This window comes from Haliotis rufescens, unplaced genomic scaffold (genome assembly GCF_023055435.1).
Source record: "Haliotis rufescens isolate VD_foot unplaced genomic scaffold, xgHalRufe1.0.p SCAF_2, whole genome shotgun sequence".
NCBI lineage: Eukaryota > Metazoa > Mollusca > Gastropoda > Lepetellida > Haliotidae > Haliotis > Haliotis rufescens.
This window is the reverse complement of record NW_025963890.1, coordinates 64,959,590-64,987,118: the sequence shown is the minus strand read 5'-3', so window position 1 is coordinate 64,987,118 and position 27,529 is coordinate 64,959,590. Positions and strand designations below refer to the sequence as shown.

At 39.9% G+C, this 27,529-nt stretch overlaps 1 protein-coding gene across 2 annotated transcripts in view; it reads left to right on the top strand.

Moving 5' to 3' along the window:
* Window positions 1-27,159, top strand: part of LOC124122699 (multiple epidermal growth factor-like domains protein 11) — a 286,895-nt gene extending 259,736 nt beyond the window's left edge. For both annotated transcript variants that reach the window (XM_048400343.1, XM_048400344.1), the window contains 16 exons: window positions 11,580-11,785; window positions 12,182-12,269; window positions 12,907-12,977; window positions 13,172-13,208; window positions 14,085-14,182; window positions 14,513-14,641; window positions 15,223-15,371; window positions 16,322-16,457; window positions 17,009-17,140; window positions 17,331-17,424; window positions 18,476-18,549; window positions 18,743-18,877; window positions 19,251-19,373; window positions 25,115-25,260; window positions 25,352-25,487; window positions 26,409-27,159. In XM_048400343.1, the coding sequence (XP_048256300.1) occupies window positions 11,580-11,785; window positions 12,182-12,269; window positions 12,907-12,977; window positions 13,172-13,208; window positions 14,085-14,182; window positions 14,513-14,641; window positions 15,223-15,371; window positions 16,322-16,457; window positions 17,009-17,140; window positions 17,331-17,424; window positions 18,476-18,549; window positions 18,743-18,877; window positions 19,251-19,373; window positions 25,115-25,260; window positions 25,352-25,487; window positions 26,409-26,483 (1,829 nt within the window). In that variant the 3' untranslated portion in view covers window positions 26,484-27,159. The remainder of the gene's footprint in view (window positions 1-11,579; window positions 11,786-12,181; window positions 12,270-12,906; window positions 12,978-13,171; window positions 13,209-14,084; window positions 14,183-14,512; window positions 14,642-15,222; window positions 15,372-16,321; window positions 16,458-17,008; window positions 17,141-17,330; window positions 17,425-18,475; window positions 18,550-18,742; window positions 18,878-19,250; window positions 19,374-25,114; window positions 25,261-25,351; window positions 25,488-26,408) is intronic.
* Window positions 27,160-27,529: the final 370 nt, after the last annotated feature.

The window sequence follows — 27,529 nt, the reverse complement described above, 5'->3', positions numbered from 1 at the left end:
TATCTCATGTATTATTGGTATCTGTGATGCTGGTACCGTTTTGTTGCCATTGTGTAGCTTTTGTGGAGTTATTATGAATATCAAATACATGCCTTGAAATATGGACTTGTGAAAGAACTCATCATTGAATCATTTGCATTTAAATTAATGCATATACCATTTACTTGGCGTGTATGGACATATTATCCATCTACTTATACACACTTATTATGGACATATACAGAATTTCATTGTACCTTATTATTTAAAAAAATACCCGTGAAGATCCGGGTTAGAATAGGCATTCAACAACCCATGCTTGTACGAAGGCGACTTGGCTCGCTGACTTGGTTGATGCATGTCATCATATCCCAAATGCGTAGATCGGTGCTCTTGATGATAATGACTAGTAAATTGTTTGGTCCAGACTGGATTATTTACGAACCACCGTCATATAGCTAGTATATTGCTGAGTGCGGCGTTAAAAAACAAACAATCAAACAAAATCTATATAACTATTAAACACCTTCCAACAAGGAGAAATTAAACTTATATTTTCTAAATATTCTGTTATATTTATAACATAATTTGATTCATAATTTAATTATTGCGTTGCTTTCTTCCCTGTCATTCAATGTGCATGTTCAAACCCGTAAACGTTTAATATTTCATTTTTCATAAATGGCTACGTTAGTGCGTTGCCTAGATCTCTCGTTACCTATTCACAAGAATAGATTAAAATAATTTGTTTTACTATCATATTTCTGTTTATCTAATTCATAATACGAAATTGATAATTCATTTATAATAGTATAGATCATATTCGTGTATATCACTATCTGATGCTAAGGTTTTATTTCAGAAAGTATAATTAATTCAAAATGTAGAAAGATACACAATTTGCCATTATTTGACTTTTAAACTGTACAAAGTATGATATAATGATCAGAATGCCTGTAACAGGTAGTATTTAAGAAAGAAATATTTGTCGAGAAGTCCCATTTTTCAGATATGCCCTTCAGTAGTATTATTGCATATCTCCAGAGAGAGGTTTACATTGTAGTTCTCATTATTTGTGGATAATTCAAAAAGCAACATAGAAAATATATCTGCTACCATGACGAAAAAATACAGAGTGTACATAACTCGCAATTCTATATATTCAGCAAACAGCCCAAAACCGAAACTCCACAACATATCCGATTACACTGATTAAGGCTGTCCCAGTTCTCAATGCGATACTGACGCCCGTTCGTCTCCCAGACCATACAGAATAAATTTAAAAGGAATCCAGCTCAAGTCTAGAACGATTTTGCAAGCCTAGATTGCCTTAATTCTATCCATGAAAGTAAGCATTAATAAAAAAATATTGTTCTTGTCTGCTTCAGATTATATTTTGTAGATACTTATTTTAACTAGGAAAATTGTACTCACACCGGCGTTGTCCCTATTGAAGCTATCCATAAGAATTTCGAATTGCCGTCCATTGTTCGATGTCAATACATCGATGACAAGTGAGGATATCATAAAGTAATCGTTGATGCTGCGCTACACTTTGATAAAACTTATAATCAAGTTGACTGGTGTGTACATTACTACAGTGAACATGTACATGATCATGCCCTAATAATCAAATGCCGTAATGTCAAATACTAATTTATTATTGTGTGATGAATTTAACTGGATCAGTGGTAACGTGATATTAATATTCCATCAATTTCTTTCCTGGTTGGTCCATCCATGTCTACAAAATGAAAATAATACAATTAAAATGGAGCATAGAACAATTCTTAATTTCAGGCTAGAGCTGTGGAAATCTAGACTTTCCCAATCATTATAGACTTGAGTTGGTCTCATGTTTTACATTATTCTCTTGGGTCAACGTCACAGCTCATACCATACACTAACAAGACCAGCTTGCCCCCCGCCGGAGCTCCCGGATTTTGGTTATATCATCTAACATATGGTATAGGTCAAGGTCATCTCTGGAGTAAGCAGACATCTATTCTCCTCCAAAATATGTGATTTGGCCAGAATCAGGAACACATGGGCAAGTACAATGTACACTACACTTGTGTAACACAATCAAGAACAAGTTGCACAATAGCTGTTGACTGTAAACATGAAGAGAAGTCAGCAAATAGAAGATGAAGAAATGACCACATGTGAGGTAGTGCTGGCCAAGAAACAAGATGGCGCCTCCAGCAGGAAGAAACCCTACACCATCAACAAGGGTAAGGCCATAAAATCTAAGATGGCTGCTGTGGACAGGGTATGTGTGACCATCACTGAGACAGGGGGAGGTCTAAGGCTACACCTCAATGCTGGGACCTATGAATTGTTCCGAAGAAACTGTGACAGTTACTTTCATGCACAGTCATCAATACAAGACAATATCCATAGTGTGGACAAGCGTGGGATTGAGACAGAGACAATCTACAGGATTTCTTCCTCTAACTACAGATACACTGTGAATCTGTTTCACACAACAAGTAGTGTTCTGGTAAATGGACAGGATACCAATGTATTTATGTCTGAACATCTCCCCAAAATTCTAACTCAAGAAGACAAAGTAGAAGGTAATAACCTGACAGAAGTCTTTAAGACCATTCTTGAGAAGTACAAAACAGTTGAAGACCAGTGGGGTGGAGCTGCTTGCACAGTGTGTAACTATCGAGACGATATAGGTGCTCAACTCATGTGCAGCAAGTGTGAGGGCTGGTGCCATAAAACCTGCCTAGGTCTCACAGATGAGGAATATTCCCAACTTGCTGACTCAGACTGTGAATTTGTTTGTGTAAAGTGTGAGTCACCTGGCAGCCCTAGTGGCCACAGTAACAGTTGGACCCATTCCCTGGACAATGAGGGCTCCATACTTTGCACCACTCCCAAACACCCAGGTAGGAAGGCAGCGTTTAAATCTCAAAAAATCTCTCCGGAAGCCCATAGCTGTTCGATCTAGCTGTCCACAACCTGATGCGAAGAATCTGCTGGCTCTCCAGAACTTACAGACTGCTATGTGCCAACTACAGTCAAGTTTCCAAAATCTGAGTAACAATAGAACCCAATGCTGCCCCACCTGCACGTCAACAGAGCAGGATATTACAAACCTGAAGGAGCGGGTGAATCTCATGGGAGAAACCATCAGAGCACAGGAAAGTACAATCACCTCATTAAAGGGATTGAAGAATGAAAACTTAAACTTACGCAAAGAACTCTCTTGCCTCAAAGACAAACTTCTAACTATTGACAAAATGGTCCTACAAACACAGACACAAATGTCTCTAGCTGCAAAGCAAGAGGATACTCTCTCAAGTCAAAGGAACAACACTCCAGCTGCAACATCTTTTCCTCCCCCCACCCCCCAGGGTGGAACCCCCAACAGTCAGCTTCCCTCCACTCCTCAACACCCCCAACCTACAGCAAGCCAGGCAGCCCAGCAGGGAGTCTCTAGGAATGTGGGACAGGAGCATGTAGAAGAGGCTACCACATCAAGAGATAAGGTTTATGACCCCATCGACCAGGCCAGCTACAGCATCTCAGGTAAAGCATCCCGCTTTGAAAAACAGAGGGGCAGACTACCCGAGAGGGTGCCACACCTTATTCTTGGTGACTCTCTTCTGAAAAACCTTGACAGACGGAAGATTAATTCGGATGGTGATGCCCATATTAGATCCTTTCCAGGGGCAACCTGTGACGATATGGTCGCATTCCTGTCCCTGATACACAGACACCCAGAGACAGAAACGGTCTGTTGTCTCATTGGGACAAACGACTGTGACAAGAAACGGAATATGAATCAGACAATGGAATCCCTACACTCAAACCTTAAGGACAAGTTCCCCAACGCAAGACTTGCTATCTGCGGCATCCCTCCAAGGCTAAATGAACAGGGCCTCAAGTACAACAAACACATCTGGAACTTAAATGATCTTATAGAGAGTGTGTGTACCAGATTCAAAATTGAATACATTCCGGTTGACTTCCATTTCTGTGATAAAAATAACTGTATCAAGACATACTTATATGTAGATAGTGTCCACCCCAACAAAATTGGATCTGCTGTCATTGGTAGATCAATGAAATTGTTCATCTACAAACAGAATCGGAGTGTGCCAGAAGAAGTCACCACAACTCAGGTCACTTCCCCTATTGGAAGACACCAAGACCACGCCAACTTACCAAATCAAAGTAAGATTTCTACAGTCTGTGATCAGACCCCCACCCCTGCAGAACCCACAAGTCAATCTGTGGGCAGGTATGGCCAACCAGGTTCATCATTATCAGCCCCAAATGTGGACACCAACCTACAGAAATCTCCACAGCAAAATGCAGCACCAGCATCTCCGACCCCAACGAGCCATCCCACCCAACCCATGCCATGGGCACAACCACCCTGGCATAGCACGGTGCCACCCCCACCACCGGGATACCCCCAAAGACTACCAGTACCACCATATTGGATGTTTAATCCCTTAATGACTCACATGACCAGACCCCTGGCTGGATCACCATTTATGTGGAATCCCTGGGTACCCCATGGAGGTTCTTCATATTAAGGGCATCAGGTGCCTACAGTACTGTGACATGACATTAATGTTATGTGAAATATAAACACTGTTAGATGTTGTAAGAAGTGTAGAGCCTAGGTCACTTTCTAAGGTATGTAACATTAGCAGTGACATGTATATAATCCATTATTATTACCACTTTATTTGTTGTATATAGTGTATCTATGTAGCTACATGTGCTTGCCCAAGTGTGTTTACTTGATTTATGCATAGTGCCCCTTTCCTGAAATATGTCACAACCAATATCTTTTGGTTTTTGGAATATACAAGGTATTAGTGGTACTAAGCAGTCTAGTGATTTTCTGCAGTCCCTTGAATACCCTGACTTCATAGGTCTCACTGAATGTTGGTTTCGACAGAAAGAGGTAGAAGCTGAAATATTTAGCGATAGCTTTAAAGACTATAATATGATATGCAACCCGAGGTTAAACAGCTCCCATAGTAGATATGACAGAACTAGAGGTGGCACAGCCCTAATGTACAAGAAAACATTTGAATCTTCATTAGAAGTCCTCGATCGGGAAGACGGAGACATGCTGTGGATAAAGATCAATGGGAAATAGTCAAATCTTGCCAACGATATCTACATAGGTATCATCTATATCCCACCAGAGAACTCCACTATATGGAGAAGTAAACAATATGATCCATTTGTTGTTCTGGAACAGAAGCTTGCACTGTATGGCTCAAAAGGCTTTCTAGTGGTGGGAGGTGACTTCAATGCCAGGACTGGGAGCCTGTGTGACCTGCTGCCTAATCATGAAGACGACAAATCTCCCTTACCACCTACAATGGATACGCCAGACTTGCCCCTCATCAGGAACAACACTGATTGTATTGTCAACAAGTTTGGCAGGGAATTAGTACAAACATGTATCAACACAAACACTTGTATTCTTAACGGTAGAATCATTGGTGACATATTTGGCCATTACACATCCTACCAATATAACGGATGTAGTACTGTGGACTATGTTAGTACAAAGTGTGAGGATTACACCATGTTCAACAGGCTGACGGTCCATCCACTCACCCACATGTCGGATCACTGTTCAATACTGGTCAACGTTAGCTGTCCCTTATTATCAGAAGAGAAGAATTCAAGACCTCATCCTTCTAAGATAAAAGCAGAGAGAATCTTCAAACTTGTATGGAAGTCAGAGACAGGAGCCCTCTACCTGGAAAAACTTCGTTCATCACACTCCCGTTCACTGGCCGACTACTTCCTCATGTCCCCCAAAAGTGATGTGGACTCAGCAACAGCAGACCTCACAAATATTTTGTTAAATGCAACGAAAGGTACAGTGAAGCTTGTTCAAGTGAAACGGAAGACAAAAAGGAAAAATAAATGGTTTAACTCAAGTTGTAAAGCACTAAAACAGGCTATGCTCTCAGCGTGTTTGGATCACAAACAGTTCCCACTCAATAGAGCGTTACAAAAGAAATTCTATGAGGCCAGGAAGAAATATAAGAAAGGAAGGAATTGGGCAACTAAGAAGTACCATGAGACCCTACTAGAAAAACTGGATCACCTTTCCACAACTGATTCCCAAGCCTACTGGAAACTTGTACAAGAGCTCACAGGGAAAAGGGAAGAGACTCATGACAATATACCCAAAGAAGAATGGGAGAACCATTTCACTCAACTAAATACTGAGGTCCGTGACAGTACAGGATTCCATAAATATGTGACAAAATCAGTATCAGACTGTGGAAATAGCACTATATCATCTAATTTCCATCTCAACAAACCTATTGCAGCAGATGAATTATGCCAGGCTATCCGGAAACTGAAGAAGGGAAAATCTGGGGGCCCTGACCTGGTGCTTAACGAAATGATCCTGTGTTCCTCCTCTATTCTTATAGATCACTACCTTAAACTCTTCAACACCATCTTAGATGCTGGCACTTTCCCCTCACAATGGAGATCGTCATACATCGTACCTGTCCACAAGAAAGGGGATCTTAATGATGTTAACAACTACAGAGGCATAGCTCTCGGTAGCTGTCTCTCAAAACTGTTTTTATCAATACTTAATACAAGAATTACCAAACATATGGACTTGAACAAACACTATGACACAAGCCAGGCAGGATTCAGGAGCAACCACAGAACAACTGACAATATGTTTATACTTAGAACAATCATACAGAAGTACAGGCAGTCCAAGAAAAAACTATATACTTGCTTTGTGGATTTTAGCAAGGCATTTGACTCGGTGTGGCGGGAGGGACTCCACTATAAACTGATAAAATATGGCATCACAGGAAATATCCTGAATGTTTTAAACAGTATGTATTCAAACGTCTCCTACATCATCAAGACCCAGGATGGCGTCACTCGTCCTGTCAAATCCAACATTGGTGTCAAGCAAGGTTGTGTCTGTAGCCCAAACCTATTCAATATCTACATTAATGACCTAAAGGACTACTTGTCAACTAATGATACTGCTGCCCCATCGCTAGACGGCGTCCCTTTAACACACTTACTATTTGCTGATGACCTGCTACTGCTGTCACAGTCTGCAAAATGTCTCCAGACCAGCATAAATACTTTATGCAGATTTACAGAGGACTGGAAATTAAAAGTTAATATATCAAAAACAAAAATAATTATATTTGGCGGTTCCAAGAGTGACCAGAAACTTCATTTTAAGTTAGGGACAGCGTCACTAGAAATCAGTGAATCATACACCTACCTTGGTGTAATATTTCATCAAAACGGTTCTTTCAAGAGTGCAATCTCAACCTTGAAAGGAAAGGCTATGCGGGCTTGGTTCAAAATTCAACACAGCCTGACAACAAATACCCATTTATCCATAGAAGTCTTACTACGACTCTACCATGCCCTAGTGGTTCCAATAGCAACCTACGGTTCTGAAATCTGGGGCTGTCAGCTGTTTAAATCTACTTCTGATCCACTGATAAACTGGCACAGACAACAATGTAACAGTACCTCCATCAAAGTCGCGAAGGGTCTCCTCAGCAGTCCAAAAAGAAGCAGCAACATTGGTTCCCTTAGTGAGTTAGGTACCTACCCATTATCTCTCCAAATCTATATCAACATGCTCAAGTACTATATACGTCTTGGCAACATGGATCGTGGTAGACTGCTCTATGCAGCTTTTCAGGAGGACAAGAAACTAACTAATTCCTGGTTTTCACACATCGAGTGTCTTCTCCAAAGTGTGATATCTGAAGGTCCCCATCGAAACAATACCACCACTCAGCAATTTTCCAAAAGCCTGATATCAAAGTTTGAAGATTTTTATCTCATTGAAACTGACCAGATTCCAACCGGTGTAAACCATAAGCTGCGACATCTGGGGCAGATAAATGACAAATATGGATTAAAAGATTACCTCACAACTGTAAAGAATACAAGTCACAGAAGGGCCCTTACCAAGCTCCGACTGAGTCTTCATAGCCTGGAAATTGAGAGGGGGAGATACTCCAACATCCCAGTTGAAAATAGGTTCTGTCCGCACTGTGACTGCCATTCCGTGGAGGATGAAGAACACTTCCTGCTTTCATGCCCACTATATAAAGACCTTAGGAGAAATCTGATGGCACTGGTAGAAATAGGCGACCCTTCCCAGACCGATAAAACAAACCTCTTAAAACACTTTATGAATCCACCAAAAGAATGGTCAAGTCTTGTTGCCCGGACTATATACCACATGTTCAAGCTGAGGCCATAAGAAAATTCTATTATATTCAATCCAATTAAGTGTACGCTGCCAGCAATAACCTAATATACATAAATGTTTATATGATGTAAATGAAATAATGCCTTTATACAAAATGTACATCATATACATATACCTGTCATATCTATAATTATATACATGTTCATATGTAGATAGTCTGTACCCTGCCCTATGAGGGTGTTCAGTACAATAAAATTCTATTCTATTCTATTCTATTCTAACATGGCCAACTCTGCTCTTAAGTAAACAAGAACCTAATCAGCGAGGGGTCCTTTATCATCCCTCTGTGGCTGCTTATAAAAATCTGATATCTTTTCCCAAAGACCTGGTTAATAATATATTTTCTGCTGAATATTCGAAACAAATAGAGTGAGTTGTTACTACATGTACATATGTATACGGTTCTATTTTAAATGACTGCAGCGATCCATTATGAAAACAATTTGTTTTAACGTCGCTCTCAGCAGTATTCCAGTGATGTATGACGGTGGTCTGTTGTATATGAAATATATGCAAATTGAATCTTGAATCTTGAAAGTTGTAACATTTCCGCAAATAAGTATCACATGCAGTATACAGTATATCAACTGCAATATATTGTATACATCAGTATACAGTGTGTCGCGAGCTCTGCGCTGGGCTGGAGCACACATTTCCTACACCTCTCCCTTCGGCAAACACATCACGAGGGTTGCAACGAGGTCACAGGTCAGGCGTGCACTCGTCAGTTGTCTAATACGGTCAAGAGTAAGATCTTCCGGAAGACCACTGCATTGGAGGTATGTGGATTATTGAGGAGGTACTACGTGTTTGGAACTGTACATGTGAGTTGAACACTAAGCACGTTAGAGAAGAGCTCACAATAAAACGTTATGGACTCGCGGACGGACTTGTGTTTTCATTTCAAGACGTACATTTATCAGGTTGAACTTCCTAACTGTAACAATAACTGAACTTTACGCCTTTTATACACATTTGTGATGGGGCGACAATGCGACAACGAGACATATTTTGACCTTGAAAATGTCGCGTTACGGCATCGTCGCCCTTTTGTAAAATAAAGAAAAGGATTATCAAAGAGCGACAATGCGAACACGCGACAATGCGACAAATGGCCAATTGTCGCGCTTTTGTTAATTTTGACACGTTTTGCTTGTTTTTGTAAAGGCGTCAATGCGACAATGCGACAACGAGACAATGTCCCTTCCATAGTAATCCGTGCAAATAAAACTGAGTAATTAAATAGAAGTCTGACATGCCAGTTAAAAGATAGAGTGTTGCAGCTTCTGATTTCATAGATCTTCAAGAAGGGTTATCAATAATGGGAAGGGTGATGAGTTCAACTGCATACGCTGTGATTAACAATAATGCTCCGAATCAATACATTTTGTCAAATGTATGACATGTATTACGTGAATGAACATATTGTTTATACTCGTCCATGTTTTTGACGGACAAAATAATTTACATGCTCGGTAAAACTGAGGACGGGCATCATTGTGTGTTTCCGTGCTTTGTTCAGGTGAACAATTGACTTGTCCTTGCATGTGTTTGTGACGGGTGCCACTTGTGTGGCAGGATACGCTCACCTTTTCCCGAACACCCATTGGATGACCTGAACCACTTTGGATTTTTATCCCACATCAGTCTGATACACCATGATATAACTGAAATACTGTACAGTTGAAAATGATGTTTAATGCGATTACCGTAGTGTGTTACTGCAACTGTTCATATTTTGTGCAGTGATGTTATGTAACATGTAAAAGAAAGCATATTCAATTATCCAATTGATTTGAATAGAATAAACTTGCGTCAGTGTATTTTATTAACGCCCCAAATCGTAATTTAAACACATAAAATAACAGATCACACATGGTGCCTTGACTTACTACTAGATTTAACGGGCCACCCCGGAATAAAATAGTTCCCCCCAAAGCGCGGAACATATGTTTTAGTATGTTTACAAGAAATATATTCCAAACAATATCCTCATTAGATGAGAAGATCTTTTACAGAATTACCTCAGTAAGTCAATTACAACGACAGAGCGTCGTAATACATTTACATCAAGTACAATACGTCAAAATGGCCGACACGATAAACGTGACGGGAGATATTTTCGAAGTTGTTAATTAACCTGTGGCTATTTCAAGCCTTTGGCATCACTGATCAATTGGCCGATCATTGAAAGGTGATTGTGAAGATGTGTCAAATAGATACTAAGGTAAATTCATAGATTTCTGTAAATTGTCACTGCGACAGTATGGATATTTTTTCGTGTTTTTTCTCTCTGGGATGGGTTGTAGCGAGGGTATCCTTAAATGGGCTTGCAACCACGCTTCTGTATGAATTCGTACCAGGATATTCCAAGGGTTCTCCAGGAATGTGGAAGTAGTCAGTGTTTACGCCTTTTCAAGAATACAGTCACGTGAAGAACGTCATGTGACCGACCTCGCGTCCAAGTCGTAAATCTTGTAAACTTCACATTAAAAATTAGTTATTGTTATAACCAAATGAAACACAACCCATTATTCGATAGGGGTAACTGTACATAGCCGTTACCACAATAAACTTAGTAACATTGTTTGGTTTGACTTCTTGGCGCGTGTCTGAATTCCATTAACATGTTACATATCCTAAAACTAGCTTATCAGCAAATCTCGCTGCACTGCGCGCGACAGATACTAGAGCAAGGCATGCCAGAAATACGAAACCTAAAGCTTCCGAAAGGAAGCCTTGGACATCACGTGCGTCGGGGGACCAGCGCCATCTGATTGGCCGTTAACAGTTGTACAAGGCGGAGCAAAAAGCATCGTTTTTCCGTCCATTTTACGCTTGAAAAACTCGACCCTTTTCTGGACACTTTCTAGACGCTGACCAATTAATCAATTTTAATGAATTTTTAGTCGTTTTTCCGTCCAATGACCATATACGGAAAAAAACGACGTTTTCGTGTTTGCAGTGTATGTACAGTCATAAATCACTTGCAATAGTAACGGGGCGGTCGGGTAGCCTAGTGGTTAAAGCGTTCGCTCGTCACGCCGAAGATCCGGGTTCGATTCCCGACATGGGTACATTGTGTGAAGCCCGTTTCTGGTGTCCCCCGCCGTGATATTGCTGGAATATTGCTAAAAGCGGCGTAAAACCATACTCACTCACTCACTGCAATAGTAACTTTTGAATAATTATTTCATGTCTTATTCCTTTTCAAAAGTTTTCTGTTTCATTTGTTAACATGAATGTTTGGTATGGTGGTCTAGATCTATTAGCTTCACATGTAGTTGTTGGTACCGGACTATTGCTATGCTGTTTTCAGAGACTGGGGAAGACATGACCAACGGTTTGAGCTTCCCTATGGCAGCCCGGGAAGGCCAGGGTGCATCGGAAAACGGGGCCGTCTACGACGATGACGAGGCTATCTATATCAATGTTCCCAGTAGTGTTCCAGTGGCAGTCAGTGACCTCAAGGACTTCGTTGCAAAGAAGAAAGCCACAAAAGAAATCTTGGTGAAAGAGTATGCTGTACGTATTGTGAAGGTCTTGATGGACCCATGTCGCTGAAACTTGGCTATCCTCCTTCTAAGGATCAAAGGCCTGATTTTGTTATTCGAGAGGAATTTACTAAATCTGATATGGCTCTTTGTCTACATGATGCAAGAAGCAGTTCCATTCATTTTACATTAATGTACCCTTTACATCGAGTTTTCACACTTCCTTACCAACTGCCACTTACGTTTTAAAGAAACTGTTGTGGGTGCTACCGGTATAGCAGGACATACTTTTTGCGAACACCTGGTGTCATCACTAATTTCAGTGATCAATTCTTATATTTTTCATCACTAGTGGGCCTTTTACGCCCTATGGAATCTGTTCTGGCAGATATTCGAAACTGACGTTGCTCTGGTGTTGAATTTACAGGAGCTCCCCAAAGGTCTGACAGCAATTCACGACAAAGCGCTGACGCAAGTGAACAGTCCAAAGAATCGATTTAAAGGCATTTACCCGTGTAAGGCAAAGGCTTATACCTTTCACGACATCTATCTATATATAACGTTGACGTAAAATATAGTTATTGTACTGTGCATCCACCACAGGCTTTTTATCCAGTCTAAATATATCTATTATTAATGTACAACTTCTCGTCACGATATGGCAGAAATATTGCCAATGTGACGTGGAATGTAAACTCACTCACTAATATCGTAAAACATGAGTGTGTCTGTGATATATTTGTATAAAAGTATAAATATAAAGTATGTTCATAATACTATTAAATTTTGTTTCACCGAAACACTGGGAAACAGTACCGTGTCTTATTCATTTTGTTCATGTTGTCAAAAGATTTGTTCTGATTTTGGTTCGCCTTGTAGTCTTTGGTGTGAGTTTTCATGTTTCTGAGCGGATTCATAAAGCTGTTTTGCTTCTACAAAATGTAAAAAATGACTTTGGAGGAATTGGAGTATTTATTGTAACAAGGGACTGACATCGTTGAATAGCACCCCTATACAGGTACACACTATTTTGTAAATGTACTTGTTGCTTGATAACTACCTATGATGTATCGGCGACAGGTGTCTTTTGATGCAGTTTTGTATACCTGAATGCATACATTTACTGATTAGAAAGACTTGATTTTTTTTAAGACAACCCCTCTCTGGTCGTGCTGAAAGGCCCGAGTGGAAGCAGTGGCTACATAAACGCCAGCTTCATTGATGTAAGTTCAAGAGATTCAGTTACATGATATTTGGGATACATAAAGAAGGACTTCATTAGAGACTCTAAATGTGAACATGTCTGTGAGTTTGTCAAGCCATCCACACAGTTAACTTGATGTGTAGATCCATTACACTTTATAACCCACTAAGTGTTTAAGGAAGAATGATTCAATTAAGGTTTCTTGTTTTGCAGGGACCAACAAGGGGAAAAAAGTACATTGCAACACAGGGTAAACAAACTTTTAGACGTCAAAGTCTGCAAACGTGCATATGCCTTACGTACGACCAACCTTCAATAAATAATTAACAATACTGAGCGCAGTGAAGTATACTGATATTCAACCCATAAGATGATGAGGTGAGGTTAGGTGAAATTTGGTTTAACGTCGCGTCCAAGATAATTGCACTTATATAGAGACATCGTTCGGGACTTACAATAATTCTGACACTTCTTTCGTAAAATCAGTATGGGGGCGGTCGGGTAGATTAATCGTTAAGCGTTCGCTCGTCACGCCGAAGACCCGGTTCGATTCCAATGAGTAAAATGAGTGAAGCCCTTTTCTCGTGCCCCCTGCCGTGATATTGCTGGAATAGTGCTTAAAGCGGCTAAAAACATACTGACTCACTCACTCACTTTTCTCGTATAATAATGTATATATCTAAGTTAACATATGGCCATCTCATTGGAACCACCTCTTTGGTCTAGTGGTAGAGCGTTCGCCCGGAGAGCGGAAGGTCCGGGGTTCGATCCCCGGTCGCGTCATACCAAAAGACGTTTAAAGATGTTGTTACCCTGTCTGGCGCTCGGCAATAAGGGGTTAAAACAAAGACCGGTCGGCTCGGGGTCAGTATACTGTGTCTGAGTGGGGTATTTATGTTAAACTGCGGCATGGTATCTCAGTGTGCTAGCACTATAAATCTGCATCAGTCCGGACTAGTACAAGGAGCCACACACACACACACACACACACACACACACACACACACACACACACACACACACACACACACATGTGCATACACGTCGCTATAAGTGCAATAATCTTGGACACTACGTTAAACCCCATATCACGTCATGTTTACTCAACTATCCCTTATGGCGCCAGGGCCCCTGCCTCACACCGTCGTGGACTTCTTGGAGATGATCTGGCAACAGAACGTGCCTGTCATCGTCATGCTGGCCAATATCATTGAAGATGGAAGGGTGATGTCTAATTTTGATATGACTTGATGACCTTGATGTGATAAATGAATTAATCATCATTTAATATACTCAACATGCTACTCTTCGTAATCATTATGCTTATCCAAATATACACAGCCTTTTAAAACTGAAATGAAATAAATGTAGAGCAGAACATGCATATCCTTTTCGTAGACACCTGGTGTCATCACTGATTTTCAATGATTAGTTCATATACTTTTCATCACTATTTTTTTTTCTTTTATGGCCTATGGAACTGTTTTGGTAGATATTCGAGTCCGGTGTTGATGTTTTTAAATTTACCATCTACGAATGTCCCCTGTATAACAGAGACGGTGTGAGCCGTACTGGCCCAATGAACCAGGCGAGGATTCCAAGACGTTCGGCCCCTGGAAGATCACAGTAGCTGACTCCTGTCCCCTTGCTGACTTCACTATCAGGACGCTTAAAATGAGGAAGGTGGGATTGACAATTTCAATTAGTTAATAAAGTGAAGATAGTGAATTAGTCCATGACCGTTCCTTCCAGTTTCACCGCTCCGTGGTGCAGCGAATAGAGCGTCTGCCCGGAGAGGTCGGTGGTTCGATCCCCGGCCGCGTCATTCCAAAGACGTTAAAAGATGGTACGTGGTATTACCCTGTCTGGCGATCGGCATTAAGGGGCTAAAACAAGGACTGGTCGGCTTGGAGTAAGTGCACTGTGTCTGAGCGGGGTATCAATGTTACACTGTACCATGGTATCTTGGTGGACTCAGTGGACTCAGTGGACAAACCCTCGTCGCGACATAAGTGCAATAGTGACCGTTAAACTCCAATATACGTCACATCCTTCTAGTTGTTGTTTGGGTATGGATAGACTATGTACCGAAGCCCTCCATTAATTTTGACCAAGGACCCTACAAAAACAATTGGCGGTCTAGTTTGACAATTGTCACTCTTCTGAGAACTATTAGTCCCTGCTTACAACTATTGCCGATATATAGTTATGGATATTTGTTTAGGTTTAAGCTAGACCTATATGCATAAGCATATCTTCCACAGGGAGCGGTGGAAAAGACCGTGAAACATGTTCACTACATGGTGTGGCCTGACAAGGATGTGCCAGACAACACCATGTCTCTGGTGGACCTCAGGAACAAAGTCAGGACCTTCTGTGACTTTGCGGAAGGTCCCATGGTGGTACACTGCAGGTACAGTCACAAGTGGTGTGCAGTGCAGTGAGTGAGTGACTGAGTTAAAATGTAACGTCGCATCGGCAAAATTCCAGCATACTGTGACGGGAACAAGTGATGCATCATTAATCAATACGTTAAGACTGAATGAAACCTGTGTGAAGCCCATTTCTGGTATCCCCCACCGTGATATTGCTAGAATATTGCTTAAAGCGGCATAAAACCAGACTCACTCACTCACTGTCGTCGATGGACAGTACAGTTACTAGATTATATTTATAACTAGTTTGAGAGTGTCTAAATGCATAAAATTTTATTCAACAACGCATCAAGAAAACGAGCTAGAAAAACGGATGCCAGCAAAAACCAAAGTAATAGGACGGAGTGTATAGAAGAGTGTATATGTTGGCAACGGGATGTTTTCAGTAACACCGGCTTGGATATATTCCAGTGCCATGTTCATGACCCAACATTTGGGATGTTTGTGTTCATAGCGCGTCATTGAACTGTGATTGCATGTATTCTTTAAAACGGTTTGTCAGATAAAGTACTTTTCAATATTAGTACAGACACGAAAGGATCCTGGTTAGAATAGGTCTTCTTCGGGCTCGCTGACTTGGTTGATGCATGTCATCACATCTCAATTGCGTGGATCGATGCTCATGATATCAATCACTGGATTGTCTGGTTGCGACTCGATTATTTACAGATCACCGTCTTTGCTGAGTGCGGCGTTAAAAAACAAACAATCAATACCAGTACAGCTGACAGAGAATACCACGTTGTGTCTGTTCACATGTAATACTGATGTGTCGTGTATGTATAAATAGCCCAATGCCCTTAACCTTCTACATAGACCACCCGGGGTATCTTCTTTGTATATTGGTGAGTATATGTCAATACCAGCTAGATGTAAACAGGCGTGGTAATGTTTTGTCATGGTTATAACTTCTTTGTTTCCTGTCCAGTGCTGGCGTAGGCAGGACAGGAACTTTGATTGCTCTGGACTCTCTGATAGAAGACGCAGAGACCCGCAGCAAGGTGGACATCTACGGCTGTGTCTGGCGGCTGAGGAACTTCAGAGTCAGCATGGTGCAGACACAGGTCAGTAGATACAGGGAAGCCTCACCAGGAAGGGTGAACAAGGGTTTTTAGACAAACAAAGCAAAGTGGAAATAACATCTCAACAAGCAGGATTGTGTCATCACTGGTATTGCAGTGATGTGTATGTGAAATAATTTGAGATAGTAATTTGGGGGGAGGGGGGATCAGACGTATCAGATCAGGCAGGGTATGAGAGTTAATGAGTGATCGAGGTTTAATGTCACTTTAAATATAATTTTGTTCTAAGATAGGTTGTTGAATGCCAGAGGAACGCAGGTCTAAGTCGTTTACTTTGATGATTCTAACGATCATTGGAATGGTGTTGAGAGAATAGTCAATATAGGATTGAATACGATTTCTGTGTTTCTAAGCAGCTAAGATATGAAATTCTGCACAGTAAATCTCTGTAAGAAGTTTTATTGTGCGAGGTTTTATTGTTTGTTTAGATGTCAGAGTTTACTTTAAGGCGTCTTTATAAATTTTCGGATAATTTTTTTTTTGATGTTTTCACACGTGACTTTAGTGTCATATTGTTTGCATATATGCCATAGTCCCAGTATGTGTTCCTGCACGACTGCATCCTGGACGCTCTGTGTCATACAGTGCACCCCACACCCGCCAGTTTCTATGACAACGCTTATAAACAGCTAAAGGGAGGCTCTGGCATTGCTGTTGCCTATCAGGTGAGTGCTGTGTGCCTCAAGTTAACCTTGAAATGATACAATAGTTGTACATAAACATGTGATAACAGTGTGTGAACTTCCTGATTATGTGTTATATCCCCAATACTCAGAGCATTGCTCCTGATATCAAATGTTTCTGTTTGGTATTAGTGCTGGTTGTGCATTAACTGCTTTCACCTGTTCACTCCAGAAACTCAGCGAGTGTCCTGTAACAGATCATCTAAGTGACGCTGCCAGAGACCTGGAGAACATCAACAAAAACAGGAGCGAGGACATTCTTCCTGGTAGGTTTCGTCGTGCCAGACTCATGGCGGGATAGGGTAAGACTTGTATCTCGCTATAATGAAAGAGATAGCAACCAGTCACACATTCGTAACCAATAGGTAAATAGGTACCGCATGAGGAGGGACATTCATGGACTATCATGGAGTCGGTTGCTAATTAATTTTCTACATAATCCTCTCCATGGTTCACACACTTTTGTCAATGATGCCAGAGTGACAGGATCCAACTTGTGTAGAAGGCTTCCTCCTGGAAGTGTAAAATGCCCTTCGGAGCCGAAATGGAGTAATGATTGTTTGCCAAACAGTGCTAAATGAGGTGAATACAGAGGATGTTCAAAACGTTCGAAACCACAGTCATACATTGCGCCATGGCGACAACAAACTTGGCACAGGTGCACTGTCCTGGTGGAACAACACTCTTTTAGTGAGTTTGTCACTACGTTTAGTCTTGATATTCTCACGCAATTGCTTTAGCAGATAAGAATAATATTCACGGGAGATAGTCCACCAGTAGGATTTCTTCAGAATCCCAGAAGCCCCGAGCCATCCCGTTGCCTGTTGATGACACAGGCTTTGCCTTCTTATCAGGAGTTGGTGTTAGCTGTTTCCACACAAATTACCACGAGAGATAATAAACCTGGAACATTTCTGATCAGAAGACGGAAGCCTTGGCAGCCAGCGTGCTGAAATTTTTGCAATGTCTAGATTATTGCTCGGACTATTTTTGACAACAGTTTTGTCAACAGAGAATATCTAGTCATTTTGATGAGTGCATAATATGTTACTTTGCTGTATATTTGGTACACATACAGTCTGTAAGCATGGAACGTATTGTAGATGCAAATTTTTAAGTGTGTATTCTACATCCTTCGAAGTTCGGCTCACATACTTTTCAGGCTAATATTGTACTGTAAGTATGGTGTCGGCACAAACAACTTCATGTTATGTCGATGCAAAAAGAGACAAGACACAAAGAGTATGAACGCCCATGTATGAAAAGGTTAAATATGAAAAGTACTGTCCATCTTTAAGTGTATCGCTTTTATTACAGGAGACAAACATCGCGCTATTCTCTCAACCCATATTGCAGGAGGCAATGACTACATCAACGCCGTCATCGCACCGGTAATTGTCCCCAATATCTATCACATGTTCTTTCAACGTATATTCAATATGATAAATATTTATTTGATATATGTTGTCATGGAAATTATGAACAATTTGGATCCTTCCATATTTTCTTAGCCTGTATTTCCGTTATCAAATATAATTAATATGGTTATGTCTTATAGATACCCCAATATTATTAATATTTCAGTCATATGAGAAGCGGGAGGCTTTTATCCTCACTCAAATCCCCCTGACGTCGACGGTGGTTGACTTCTGGCGACTGGTCCACGACTACGACATCCGTGGCATTGTCCTGCTGGAGAACTACACCGACTTGGACGCAGTGAGTCTCGGCGTCAGGGTGTTAAACAATAACATAATACAATTTGATTACAACCTGATAATATTGTGTTTGATAGGCATTACTTAGAAGTTGACGGGTGACAAGGTAGACACAGTTTTATGGATAACAACTTAACAGTATTAAAGCAGTTGTTATCCATAAAATTGTGTCTACCTTGTTACCTGATAATAAAATCCAATTTCCAATCTGAAGGAAGGACATAAACACTTCTAAGCATATAATGTTTTACCTTTTCAATATACACGTGTAGTGTTTTACTTGTGAGTCACTTAGAAATCGTGAAATAAATATATCTTATTTGTTTTAGTTTATTACTAACAATTATCCAATTATTTTCATGTTATGAAATCAGAAGTGTGGCGTGTTCTGGGCCAAGAACAACAAGCCGACCAAGTTTGGCCCCTTCAATGTAGGTGAAGGCAAGACTGAGAAACAGACCGGCTTTACCACGGAGAAGATCTCCTACAGTCTAGGGGTAGGTATAAAGGACACTGATGGCTTTCGCACGTACACATGTGAAACTATCATTTATAGATGAGGCATTGCCGCTTGTGAGTATTAATGAGAGAGGTGTACCACTAGAGTTATAGAATGGTACTCATTCACGATCACAGATGACCAAGGAGTCTCTTATACACAAGGAGGTGGGTTATATTTCATTACATTGTAGTGGGACGTGATATATGAAGGTAGTATATATACCAGGAGGTGGGTTATATTTCATTACATTGTAGTGGGACGTGATATATCAAGGTAGTATATATACTAGGAGGTGGGTTATATTTCATAACATTGTAGTGGGACGTGATATATGAAGGTAGTATATATACTAGTAGGTGGGTTATATTTCACTACATTGTAGTGGGAGGTGATATATAAAGGTAGTATATATACCAGGAGGTGGGTTATATTTCATTACATTGGACGAGAGGTTGGTCACATGACCGCGATACTGACGTTCATAAGTGTATTAACGACACAATTTGGCGTTCATATTTTTTTCACGAGACCGTGTTCTTGAAATGACGTAAACACTGACGGACTACTTCCACATTCCTGGGGAAACCCCTGGGAATTTCCTAGCACGAAAACATACATAAGCGTTCTTTCTGATCATTTAGAACCTTTAATCTTGGTCTCAGCGTTTCAGCAAACATTGAGAAACATCAGAGAGCTTGATTGCTTGATTGTTCAAGAATATCCCCACTACTGCCATCCCTAATGACCAAACGAAGAAATGCACATTCAAACTATCGTAGTATCGACTCGATCCGTGTCTGGCTGACAGTGACAGTCTCCAGCAATCTACGAATTTACCTTAGTGTCAGTTTGAAGCCTCTTTAATCACCTTTCAATGATCAGCCAGTTGATCAATGATGACTAACAAATGTAACCACCACAGCTTCATTAACATCTTCGGAAATCTCTCCCATCCTGTTACCATGTCGGCCATTTTGACGTCTTATACTTGACGTTAATGACTTACGACGCGCTCCGACGTTCATACAGTTGGGCCCTCACCCTATGAAGATTCATGCTCTAATGAACTCACACAAAGTGAAGGTCAATTCTAAATTACATTGTAGTGGGAAGTGATATATGAAGGTAGTATATATACTAGGAGGTGGATTATATTTCACTACATTGTAGTGGGAAGTGATATATGAAGGTAGTATATATACTAGGAGGTGGGTTATATTTCACTACATTGTAGTGGGAAGTGATATATCAAGGTAGTATATATACTAGAAGGTGGGTTATATTTCACTACATTGTTGTTGGACGTGATATATCAAGGTAGTATATATACTAGGAGGTGGGTTATATTTCAATACATTGTAGTGGGAAGTGATATATGAAGGTAGTATATATACTCGGAGGTGGGTTATATTTCACTACATTGTAGGGGGAAGTGATATATCAAGGTAGTATATATACTAGGAGGTGGGTTATATTTCACTACATTGTAGTGGGATGTGATATATCAAGGTAGTTTATATACTAGTAGATGGGATATATTTCACTACATTGTAGTGGGAAGTGATATATCAAGATAGTATATATACTAGGAGGTGGGTTATATTTCGCTACATTGTAGTTGGAAGTGATATATCAAGGTAGAGATGATATCAGTTAAGGGATCAGAAACACTTCTGTAAATCTCGGGAAGGTTCGGTCGTCTCGTGATTGAAGCGTTGAATTGTCACACTGATGACACGGGTTCGATTCCCCTCATGGTGTTATGGCGTCCGCAACTGTGACATGGTTTAGATAGTGCTAAATGCGGCGTAAAACCTATTCAGCTATAGCTGCAAAAAAAACAGATTTTGTTAAATTATAACTATGAGCCAAAATGCTTTTCTCCTTGTGGCAGACAATTTCTTCTTTTTTTCAACAATATGAAGCATATTATTTTTTTTCAAGAACTTTAGAGGGCAATATATCTTTTTATACAATCCCAGGGCCCCTCCCCAGAATATCAAATGGTCGGACACTAAAACAATGTCTCCGGTTCACACTGAATCACACAACATTTGTCAACCATACTGGATATTAGATACATGTTATACATTAGTGTTGTGTGTGAATTGATAATGAGGGCATACTGTTTCTGTTCAAGCGTTATAGTTGCTTGCTCTCATATGCATAAGTAATCCTATGATGAGAATAGTATATTGGCATCACTGTGACATGTCCAAACTACTAGTATTACACTTTCACTGTATCATTGTAAACGACGCGAGCCACAGCGCACGGTTTGTCTGGGGATATATTGTGTATGCAGTTTGGAAACGTATAATGGAAAATGTATTACGCGATAAATCGCATCGAACAATGAAGAACAAAGCGTGGTTTATGTAGAGGGGAATGTCCGAGTAACTCTCCATTCCTTGGACCATTATTTTAAGGAATGGAGAGTTACGAGGATATTCCTCTACCTAAAACTCATCCCTACTTTTACACTTTGACAAAATATTCTGTTGTGGAAAATATTCCAAAAATATACCAGAACGCTTTGTTGTCTGTATTTATACTGCGTGAGTCGCCCTTGCGTATTGCACGAGGAATGCGTTCTCTGCCGCTGTAGCACGTGCGCAAAGCTTTAACGCGAGCTGACATTTACAATGCATGGTACACGGCTTTTCATAATTTTGTTGGGTCCTAAACTAGTATTTATCAATTGCTTGCATATTGTCAATACATGCTGACGGGACTAATAGGAAATATAGAAGGATATACAAGAATATATATATTACCTGATTTGAATTTCTCGTCAAAGGTTTATCTTATTACTGTAAATATGAACACTGTTGTAGGTAACCTGCTCAAACACAATACTTTATACATATTATTTTGAGCTTTTAAGCGGTATAGAAAATTATGAAAATATTTAATAGTTAATTTCACACGATTCCTTCATGTGCCACCGCAGCTGAGGTTGAAAATTACACGATATCAGATCAAACGATGCAGGTTCGAATCCCCGCTTTTCGGAAAGAAATTGAAATTATTTACTGTTCTGTCCAAAGTGGAAATTAATTCGAATGTCGGTTCAAGAATAATGTATAGTTGACAAACAACTCTCCATTCCTGAAAAGTAATGGAGCGTTCAAAGAATAGAATGACGTCACAGGTATGTTTTAATTCATTGTTCTATCATGACGTCATTTCTGGAGATTCGAATATTCGCTCGCAACTAGATAACGTCATATATTGGACGACGTTATTTTTTAGAGGGTTCCAAGTGACTAGTAAGTTGTTCCCCATATATGTAGCTGGGCTACGCAGATAAACACGTAAAGCGGGAGAGATATGACAATCGGTATTGGGAGAAAAGGTACAGATAATCGTCGTGAGAACTACCCAACTTAACCCACCTGTTCGTAAAATAGACTTGTCCGACATGTCCGGATTCTATTCGGGGAGTCATCATTAATAAAATTTGGGTAAATGTTTTTAAAGCTTGTACAATTTATCGTCACCCTTAAAGAAGCTGTACCTGGTGTTGATATCTCATATTACAAATATATGACTCGTGGACATTGTTTATCGTACACTAAAACCTTGCAGGGAGATTAATCCACTCGACGTTGCACCCCTCATGGCTTATTCTCCCTGCAGTGTTTTATTGTAAGATAAACAACTCCCACTCGTGGTTTTTTTCCAAAATATAGTTCATGTGTGGAATGCGAAGGGGAACATTAACACTGTCACTTGAACATCGTTATCTACATTAACGAGACAATACAATCTCCAAGTACAAAATATAACTTTTTTGTCAAATATTTCATAATGTATATTAACAATGATGAAGGACAGATGCTGAAATTACAGAATATTATCACTTGACAAGGATATCCACAAGGAACATGACGGTTTCAGATCAACAAGGAAGCATGTCTCGGACTGATAAAACTGAAATACGGTGACTGTCGTGTCAACGATAATATACATCCTTGTGCAATTAAGTATCCATGACTTACTGGTTAATCGAGACTCGTTATTTTTTGGTTGTATATTTACAAGTAGGTACAGAAATTCTAAACCAATTCAACAAGGAAGCTTATGCGATGGATGGTAGTAACTGATCGGTCGTGCCGATATTAAAGAGGAAACTTGGTTTGGTGATGGAGGATAGTAATGTGAACCAAGCTTGTACAATTTCACAACCAACACACAAACACACACACATGCTGTGTTGATCACGTTGTTCCTGCTATGTGTTCCTTGTTCCCGTGTAAACTTGATCATGTTCTACATTCCCATGTAGAACACTATAGCCAACAAAGCATTATGTTCACTAGATGTTAGCCGGTCTGATGACGTGCGGTGATCAGATGTATTTCGTCTGTCGACACTAGTGTTACTTGTTAATCTGATATATATGTTCATAGGCGCCACTTTCTATTAGGTTATGTATTTAGTATTTAATGCAGTTGCAATCTAGTGATATAGATGTGTGAAATACTAAACTCGAAAAGGTGACATGTTCGTGACAATCTTCTAATTACATGCGAAAACATCATTTATCACATCACTGGAATGCTGAATGACACATGTACAACTTTGTAGAGACATACATTCTGTTTTTGTACACGTTACTCATTACTATAATGCTTATATGTCCTTACACATATATTTCAGTATAACATTAAGCGTCTGGTTGCTTCTCAGTAGCTATATCCATGAGGGCATACTACAATTCATTTTACATACACTCACCAGGTATATATGTAAACAAAAATTCATAGAACAATAGAACAAACTTTCATATTCCATGTTACGTCTGCTAGTTTGACAACTTTACTCTCACTCAAAGTATTTTTATATTCGAATTTAGACGGTTGTGTCGATGTTAAGAACGTTTAAGACGTAAAACGCGGAGAGCTTAAAACACGAAACAAACAATACAATTGGCAAACAGTTTCCACATATTCAAATATATTTACGATAAAATACAGAGCGGGTGTTTATGAACCGATAAATGTCGAGATGATTCACATTTCCGAAGGGCAATGAGTGCGTATACAGATCTGAAGAGATTTTGTTTCTATTTTGACTTGGGCGGTAACTTATAAGTGGCGTATGATGATTGTGTGTTTGTTGTTTAACGCCAAACCCAAACTTATATTTATGTGGACAAGACACAAATCAGTGATTGGTATTATGAGCAGATCTGAAGGGCTTTTGTTTCTATTTTGACTTGGGCGGTAACTTATAACTGGCGTATGATGATTGTGTGTTTGTTGTTTAACGCCGAACCCCAACTTATATTTATGTGGACAAGACACAAATCGGTGATTGGTATTTTGAGCAACGTCCACGCCGTACGACAACACGCAAACCAAGTGGCAAACACGCACGCACGCACACACACGCACGCACTCAAGCACGCACTCAAGCACGCGCAAACAGCAAAAACATTGAAAACCACAAATCACGGAGCCTGGTCGCTAGATATATCTGGCAGCCTTGTACATATTTCAACCTGGAATTACGTATGAACATTAACACGCACGCACGCACGCACGCACGCACGCACGCACGCACGCACGCGTGGAACGTTGTTCTTGATCTCTGCCACTGGTGTACCTTGCTAGGGACTCATTTATATACAGACCACCGTCACAAAGCAGGAATACATGTATTACTGACTGCAGTGCGCATCAAATGACTATCCCACTTAGATCAATATGGGTTTGTTTCTCCACGCAGACCGAAGAAAAAGACGTAACCGTGTTCCGGTCTTCCGCCTGGCCTCAGAAGAGTTCACTTCCGGAATCCCCATCTAGCCTCCTGAGCTTAATCGACTTCCTCAGACAGTGGAACACCGGGACATCACCCCTCCTAGTTGTCTGCAGGTACTAATAGGCTACACATTCATCCACAATAGCATTCTATATCTCCTTTTCTCGTATATTATTACTGACATGGTGCCTTCTTCTGTTGCAGGGACGGTGCCACCCGAAGCGGTCTGTTCTGTGTAGTGGCCAGTGCAGTGCAGCGACTGCTGTTGGAGAAAGAAGTTGCCCTCCCGCAGACGATACGCATCATACGTTTTGTCAGAAAACAGGTTATTCCTAACCGGGTATGGTGTTGCGTTCATTCAACTCGTTTATTAAGATAATCAATTATAGATTACTATTTGGATCATATACATTGACACACATGGACATATTTTCGAGTTACCCGTGGTTCGAGACAGGCGTTGTGGCGATGTTGACTTTTTGTACTCATGCATATTCTGCCAGAACCACAAAGTTGTATCGTCAAGTTAACAGAGCCCTCGATGTTTCGCTGCACATCGAATCTGGTTAAATGTCATCGTGTTCATTTTCAAATTGACTATTGATGCTATTTCTCGGTTATATATTATGTAAATTGATTTCAAACTTTAATGTGTTCGACATCTGACACCCTTCTTGGCGTCCTTTGGGCGTAACTGAATCATATGATCGTTGGTTCGAATCCCAGATTGTCTCTGATTCTGATTCTTGGTTTGTCATCACCATACCCCTTCTGATGTTTTTTGTCACCAGTGGGGTATACTGCTAAGACCTGAATCACTTAATTCTGACTTTCCGAAAGCAGACACGCCGGTTAAACTGAAATAATATATACAGGGGCGTTAAATTAAATTCAATTGATGACGAAGTATGTATCATCGTGACCTTAGATATTCATGTATTCTCCCAGAGTGGTTGGTTCCTCTCTCATGTCCAAATCAGACACAACAGACAATGATCATTTGAGAACAATTGCGGGAACACTTACAGATGCACCGGCGGATGTATGCAATCAGACCAAACCTTGAGAGCTTCAAGAAGATGTTTCCGAATATAGACATATGGTCATGTCGTTCAAACTGTTGACAGTACATTTAACAATCACGTCCGACAACACAGTAATACAAAACTTTGTGTACATTAACCTGAATGTAATCATTAATAATCAGTTACAGTGACCTTGGTTTCGAAGTTATGACTGTTTGTTTTTAATATAATTTCAGGAACAATTTGAATTCTGCTTTGACTCTGTGAAGGTCTACATGGACAGTTTCCAGGAATATTCAAACTTTGCTTGAGAAGAATGTTTTATTGAGTTCAGTTAACTTGTTCTTTGTGTTTTTCTTTTTAACGTTGTTATAATTCAACTTTGTTACTCGTGTTTTTTTCATTTATTGAAAATATAAATACAGTTTTTGTGTTATTTCAATTGATTTCAAGTCAACTCTGTGAGAATTGTTTACGTGAAAGAATCTGAATACTATCTCAGAAGCATTAAAGATATATAACTGACATATTTCTTTTCAGATCGGTCTCGTCAATGTGAATACTTTTGTGAGAGTACTTTTGGTTTGTTCTTAAATATTATTGTCCAAGACTATTGTCTTTGTTACCACATAGTGCGACGTAGATTAAGATTAGATAAAATCAAGATATGTTTACAAAAGGGTATGACGATATATATTTTCCTGAATACCTCGTATTGTCAGGCTGATATCAACTTGTCAGTATTTTCAGTTACTTTGATTATTTGTTTTTGATTCATTTTATATAAATTACTGTTTAATTTTTGTTTAATAACTTTCCTCCTTAGATTATAATTTTAGCTGCAAACGCAGGATATCCTCGTAACAGTTATTTCTATTGTTAAAAAGTGACTCATCAAACAATAAAAAAAAACTCAAACGTCTGATTGGTCTAGGTTTGCGTTTCCTTAATGCTACTTTCAGACAGATTTCCCGTTTATTGTTCCTGGTGTAGGGACAGTCTATCAATGTAAATTGTTCCTACTTAAATGTGTATGTAAATTTAGATTTTTCACTTGCATGTCGGCTGTTGTTTAGAGTCCACTTTAGGCGTATATATCGATGAGCAAAGTCATCTGGAAAGTGTGAATTAAATTAAAGCCCAGACTCTATATTTTTAAACGATCCATTATTTTCCATAAATGGACAGTTGGGGGTATATAATGTACACTTGGAATTAATGGAACTACTTTGTATTTTGACAATCAAGTGAATGATTCCAATTTTTGTCCGAAAGCTTGTGTTGCCAGCGGGTTCGAACCTGTATCCTATTATTTGAGGACGTGTAATAGTCAACCTCGGCTTCGGCGATATACAAC